Source organism: Thermothelomyces thermophilus, chromosome 6, assembly GCF_000226095.1.
Source record: "Thermothelomyces thermophilus ATCC 42464 chromosome 6, complete sequence".
Taxonomy (NCBI): domain Eukaryota; kingdom Fungi; phylum Ascomycota; class Sordariomycetes; order Sordariales; family Chaetomiaceae; genus Thermothelomyces; species Thermothelomyces thermophilus.
In genome coordinates this window covers 3,751,256-3,758,520 of record NC_016477.1, presented here as the reverse complement: position 1 = coordinate 3,758,520, position 7,265 = coordinate 3,751,256, and the positions used below count along the sequence as shown (strand labels likewise).

The 7,265-nt window shown below is 37.9% G+C and overlaps 1 protein-coding gene across 1 annotated transcript; it reads left to right on the top strand.

Annotated features, from left to right (window-relative positions):
• Window positions 1–3,202: 3,202 nt before the first annotated feature.
• Window positions 3,203–3,462, top strand: MYCTH_2039926 (uncharacterized protein; the record flags this gene model as incomplete). Its single annotated transcript, XM_003666379.1, has 2 exons — window positions 3,203–3,350; window positions 3,398–3,462. Coding segments are annotated over 2 exons (213 nt in total), but the record flags the coding sequence as incomplete, so codon positions are not given.
• Window positions 3,463–7,265: the final 3,803 nt, after the last annotated feature.

The following is a 7,265-nucleotide window of genomic DNA, read 5'->3' as shown; positions in this document are numbered from 1 at the left end:
ATCTTCCTAATATAGAATTTACTCTTTTCCTTATTAACTAATAACTTATATATATATAGCGTGTCTAGTATTGCTTTTATATACTTCTAGTGTTTATCTATTATCTTAGAGAAGATAAGTATATCGTCGAGATAATATACTGTAAATTTGTCGAGAAAGGGTCGGATAGCTTGATCAATTAGGGCTTAGAACGTTGCTAGCACGTTCATAAGTCTAAATGGCATGACGAGGTACTTATAGTAGCTATAGGGCGTCCTAAAGGCCGTTTTCTACTCGTCGCCTTCTTTGATCTATATATAGTTATAGGCTAATAGCAAGTCAAGACACGTAAAATATTAGGCTCCTACTAACTAATCTTAGAGCTATAAGATTAGTAATAATAGGTATTAGTTTTTTATAGTCTATTTATTAAGTTACTAATAGTCGACATATAACTATAGCTTTCCGTCTTTCTTAGGTATAAATAGGATTAGGTAGCCTGCTAGCGATGTTAACAGGCAGATATATCCTCTTTAAAGGTTTTCCTCTAAATATTACTTAAGTTCTTCGTTTTATATCTAGCTCGTATAGTAAATCTTAAAGAACTTCAATCGTGCTCCTTCCTTAAGCTTAATCTCGTAATCCTATAGGCCGTATTCTAGTAGTCCTTCTAGATGTTTCGGTTCGAATGTTAGGTGTCCTTTGTATTCCTTCGGTACTTCCCTAGTCTTGTCTCGTCTCTCGGTTTTCTAGTAGTATACGAACTTGGTTCCGTCTATGGTGATGCTGGCAATTTCTCTTGTCTCAACCTACTGCTCCTATTGTAGTGCTCTGCATTTATTAACAGAGAGAATAGCTATTGGCGGTTTAGCTTGTTCCTCCTGTCGCGATATTGATATTGTTATGCCGCCTTTTCTAGAGTCTATAGTAGTCTGCCTACTATTGTCTATCTCTTGTAGTAGATCTGTAGGATATGCCTTTCTTTGAGCATTATCTACTTGCGATCCTTATATACTCCCTATCTTGCTAGTTGAATATAACTCTATTTAGGGTCGTAAGTAGCTACTATTCTTCTAGCTAATGTCCGGGTTATAATCTTTATACTATAGTAACCCTAATATTATGTCTTTGTCATTACCTATATCTATAATACTAAATATAATTGCTATAGTCTTCCTTACTATAGTAATATTAATTGGTTTAGTCTCCCTATATACCTATTATATCGGAAATGGCCCTTTGACTATGCTATGCTTCCGCTTTATTCTCTAGGGTATCTATAGCTAATTTACAAGTGTTGGTGAAATCAGATTTATCTCTGCTCTACTATCTACTAGTACAAGCATTTCGTACTATTTCTACTATGCTGTTATCTATAATCACTTGTCTTGCCGCCGTCGTCCAAAGATTATAGCGATTTCCTATGTTTCTACTAGGAGGTCTCGATATAGTAGTCTCTTATACTAGTCCCTCCTATACTACGCTACCACTTGCTACTATACAGGCGTTAATAGTTTCCAGGCCCCTCGAAGGGCCCTGACCTGTTTCCTAGGTTAGTGCTAACCTCTTTAGTTATTTAGCTAATAGCGGCTTTATCGATCGTGCTCATTTCTGTAAGCTATTAAGTGCTTACGGCTTCCTACTACTAGGTCTATTCTACTTTCTATCGTGCGTGCTATAGCTTCGTCTAAAGCTCCTAAATTCGCAATTTCTTTTCATCCGCGTAATAGAGGTAATCGCTACTCTAGCATAAGTCCTATATATCTCGTCCTATTCTATAGTGCCTAGGCTAGGCTCGTTTTGGAATTATTATAATGCTTTCTGGATTGTAGGCTTTAATCTTCTAGAGTAATTTGGCCGCTCTATTTCCTATATCGTAGACCTATTCTACGGGGTATAAGCTTCTGTCCTCATTTCTTTGCCGGGTCGGCTAGTGATTATTTTCGAATTTGTCGTAGAAGTAATATCGGCATTCGTGTACTATACACTAGAACCAGGGCACTTACGCATATGCCTCGTGTCAAGGGTACAGTCGTGTGGCGTTACCTAGGAGGTATTAGAATTCTTTCCCGAATCCTTCCTATTGTATATAGACTATAGATACTTTAGTGCTAATATAGGAGTGTTTCTTCTAGTAGCTTTCCTATATACGCTTGTCTTTTCCGTGGTTCGTACGTATAAACTGGTATTTAGGGTTCTATACGTTATAGGTAAGTTGCTAATCGTTAGAATACTTGGTATAGCTATTAGGCCCATCATATATTACAGGCTGTTCTCCTTTGATGGTTTCTACAATACGTCGGAGTTCCCTTATCTTGTCTCTCATTCCGTCGCTCTACTAGGCAAGTCGAATCAAGCGTTTATCCCATTTACGTAGTTCCGTGTTAAGCCAAAAAACTTCATTACGGTACCATTCGATTTATTCCTAGAGGAATAGAATATTAGGTCCAGGTCTTTCGATTCCTTAGGTATTGGTTGTCTACAATCTATCCTACCTCTATATAACTATAAAACTCTACTGTCTCAAGGCTAGGAGAATCGAAACTAGTAGTACATATTCTCCTACTATGTCCCATTTAGCGAGACCTATCTCTAGGTCTATAGTGACCAGTTGTGACGAACCTAACTCAGACTTCTTCTAAAAGGGTCCAGACGGAGGTAGGTAAAGCAGGACAAGTAGGTAGGTCGTCTAAGGGGATTCGGTAAAGCCAAAGGGTTCACAACAACACTTAGAGTTGTCTCTCACAGTAATTAGCAATGCTTGGTATAAGTACTGTGATTGTAATTATTACCACTGGTAAACTCCCAGAGTCCTCTATAACGAGTGACTATCTATATATATATATAATCCTAGTGATCACTCCTGATCATGGTGATCGTGAGTGATCGTATAGTGGTGATCACCCTGATCGCTGGTGAGCGTAGTGATCACTGTACTTCCTATGTTATAATTGGTCCTTCTGTTCCTTCGGCTTGATTAGCCCGTTTGTGCCGGTGGCCTAGGCGGCATCTGCATACATATTTCTGTGATATAATGCCCTCCCTCCGAGGCTTTCGACCTAAAAGCCCTCTTTTTAGGCCGTCTTAAATAGCGCTAATATCCCTCACGTTCCTTGTACGTGTTTTTTCTCCTTAGTCCTCGTTGCCCTTCGTGCTATTAATCATGCCATCTAACACACGTAGATCCCTAGCGTCTATTCGTCGTAAGCGTTTGGCTTAGTTTATTTCTAATCACAGGTTTATAGTGATAGCATGTTCCTATTGCGCAGAGTACAACCAAGTATACAAGATGATTAAAAAATCTCGTCGCTACAAGGCTTACGTACGTCGGGGTCGTGCTTATAATGGTTCTAGCGTTCTAGTTTCTTCTTGTAAGTTCCTATTTTCTTGTAAGGGCACGTCTCTGATTATAACGTAGTAGATTATATTATACGCGAACAACGTCGTTTAAAGGCTAAAGAGAAAGAGGCCGAAGCCTTGCTGCGGGAATATTAATACAAAGCTTCTGAGGCGTTGGCCTGTCTGACTCGGGTTCGTAAACAACGAGAGTTCCTAGTAGAGAAGGGGGCAAATATGGTTATATAGGGTTTGTCAAATCTAGACGAATTAGAGGCGGTAGAATAGTAGGAATCGGGGGCCGTTATACAACTTAATAGTGGCGTCAACGTTATTAACTAGGGCGCTGTTTTCGGTTCTGTCTTAGGTTTGCCTTTAGCCGATCCGGGTTCTACTAATGGAACTATTCTAGTTTCTTAGGGCAGTTTAAATTCTTAACTAGTTCCTATAAGTTATCTTCTAGTCTAAAATCAAGCTATTTAACTAGGTACTATAGTTCCCCATTAATAATACGTAAATCTAGAATTTCTTCGATGTCCTATTCTTCTTCTTCGTCTTCTGCTTTAATGTATATAGCAACCTTGGCGTTCTTTGGTACTAGTTCGAGAAGTGAAATATGAAAAACATCTATCTATAGTCATATAGATAACGGTAACGATAGTCGGTAGTTAGATATCGAGATTCGTTCTTTAATAACGAAGGGTCTAACCTTCTTGAAGTCTAGCTTCGTACTTAGTCATTTGGTTTACAGGTTTCGTGTAATTAGGTAGACTTTATCTCCCCTCTCTAGGCAAGGTCCCTCGAGCCTATATTTGTCGTAGTAGTTCTTTATTCTAGTTTTGATAAACTCGAGTTCCTTCTTAAGCTTCTCATATAGTACGTACATCTGTTCTACTTTGACTACTGCTCTTGGCACTATGACCTCTGGTCCTTGCCTAAGGTCTGCTTTATATCTATAGTTTACGAAGAATGGTATGACTTTGGTCATTTCTGTCGGCATCATGTTATAGGCAAGTTATGTTATTAGTAATAGCATGACCTAGTCGTCTTACTAGTGATTAACGTAAGAGTAGAGGTATTGTTTAATAACTTAGTTTAGTCGCTCCGTTTGTCCGTTAGTCTGCGGGTGATATGCCATTGACAGCTTACTATTAACGCCTAATTGTTGTATTAACGCTTGCCAGAACTTTAATACAAACTTAGTGTCTCTGTCGGTGATCTATTCTTACGGCTAAGTATATACTAATATAACTTGCCGATAGATTACATCTACTAGCTATTTAGCTGTCTAGGACTCCTTATAGGGAAAGAAATATACCTATTTAGTTAGGCAATCTACTATAGTAAGAATATTATTATAGATTACTCTTATAGCTATATCCTTAGATTCTAGTAGCTTTGTAATAAAGTCTATTATAATTAAACTCTATAGTTTGTTAGCTATTAGCAGTAGCTAAAGTAGCCTATATAGCTTATGTCATACCGTTTTGCTTTAATTGCAGATGTTATAGCTCTATATAACTTCCTTAACTCGTGCCGTTAACTGTAGAAAGTTATAGTGTCTCTTAACTTGTGCGATAGTCTTTATAACTCCCTTGTATCCTCCGAGTTTTGACTCGTAGAGTTCTCGAATCATTCGTAGCTATTGGTCTTTGTCGTGGATATATACTTTGCCTCGGTACTAGAGTTTCCTATCTTTCTCTTCCACTCCGTCAGGTACTACTGGTCCGGGTACTGCTTAATACTATGCCTCGTTGATCCTTTCCTCTCGAAAGATTATATAGCATTTTAGGAACGAGTTGAGTAGATTATCTTCCACGGGTATCTGCGTTTCATAATGTAGCGTTCCGTCTGTTTGCTCCTTGAATAGTGGTAGTGTTGTTTCTATTCGTCCTTCTATATAATCCGTTCGTCGGCTTAAAGCGTCTACTTGTATGTTCTCTTTGCCCTTCTTATAGCAGATCTTAAAGTTAAATTCTACAAGGAATTTTGCCTATCGTATTTGTCGTCTATTAAGCTCCTTCGTCGTCGTAAAGTATTATAGGTTCTTGTAATCTATATATACTTATACTAGTTCAATTGTACTACTAAGGTATGGTTGCCATTCCTTAAAAGCTTCGACAATTGCAAGTAGTTCCTTGTCATAGATCAGATAATTAAGATATAGTCTATTGAGTTTCTTTAAAAAGAAGGCTATAGGATATAGCTTCCCTTATTTGTCTCGTTGTCCTAATTGTCCTCCGATAGTGTAGTCTGAAGCGTCTATTTCTACCTCGAATAGCTTCTTAGGGTCTAGCAATACTAGTACTAGATCTTTAGTAATAGCGTTATAGATCTACATAAATGCTTACTTATATCGCTCTTCCTATTAGAATTTAGCGTTCTTCTTAGTAAGTTCGTATAAAGGTCGTACGATTACTCTAAAGTTCCTAATAAACATTTGGTAGAAGTTCGTAAATCCGATAAAGCTTCGTACTTCTGTAACTAACGTTAGTCGTAGCTAATTCTTAATAGCTTTAACCTTTAAAGGTTCTATCCGGATTTGTCCTAGGGATATTTCGTATCCTAAAAAGACTATCTTCCTAACATAGAATTTGCTCTTTTCCTTGTTAACTAATAGCTTATACGCGTATAGCGTGTCTAGTACTACTTCTATATACTTCCGGTATTTATCTATCGTCTTAGAGAAGATGAGTATATCGTCGAGATAACATACTGTAAATTTGTTAAGAAAGGGTCGGATAGCTTAATCAATCAGGGCTTAGAACGTTGCTAGCGCGTTCGTAAGTCTGAATGGCATGACGAGGTACTTATAGTAGCTATAGGGTATCCTAAAGGCCGTTTTCTACTCGTCGCCTTCTTTAATCTGTATATAGTTATAGGCCGATGGCAAGTCAAGATACGTAAAATATTAGGCTCCTACTAACTAATCTTAGAGCTATAAGATTAGTGGTAATAGGTATTAATTTTTCATAGTCTGTTTATTAAGTTACTAATAGTCAATATATAACCGTAGCTTTCCGTCTTTCTTAGGCATAAATAGGATTAGGTAGCCTGCTAGCGATATCGATAGGCAGATATATTCTCTTCGAAGGTTCTCCTCCAAATATCGCTTAAGTTCTTCGTTCTACATCTAGCTCGTATAGTAAATCTTAAAGAACTTTAGTCGTGCTCCTTCCTTGAGCTTAATCTCGTAATCCTATAGGCCGTGTTCTAGTAATCCTTCTAGATACTTCGGTTCGAATGCTAGGTGTCCTTCGTATTCCTTTAGTACTTCCCTAGTCTTGTCTCGTCTCTTAGTTTTCTAATAGTATATAAACTTGGTTCTATCTATAGCGATACTAGCAATTTCTCCTATCTTAACCTACTACTCTAATTATAGTACTCTACATTTGTTAACAGAGAGAATAGCTATCGGCGGTTTAGCTCGTTCCTCCTATCGCGATATCGATGTCGTTATGCCGCCTCTTCTAGAGTCTATAGTGGTCTGCCTACCACTATCCGTCTCTTGCGATGGATCTATAGGACATGCCTTTCTCTAAGCATCGTCTGCTTGCAATCCTTATACGCTCCCTATCTTGCTAGTCAAATATAACTCCGTTCGGGGTCGTAGGTAGCCACTATTCTTCTAGCTAATGTCTAGGTCGTAATCTTTATACTATAGTAACCCTAATATTATATCTTTGTCATTACCTATATCTACAATACTAAATATGATTGCTATAGTCTTCCTTACCATAGTGATATCGATTGGTTTGGTCTCCTTATATACCTATTACGTCAGAAATGGCCCTTTGACTATGCTATACTTCCGCTTCATTCTCTAGGGTATCTATAGCTAATTTACAAGTGTTAGCGAAATCAGATTTATCTCTGCTCTACTATCCACTAGTACAAGCATTTCGTGCTGTTTCTACTATGCTATTATCTATAATCGCTTATCTTGCTAC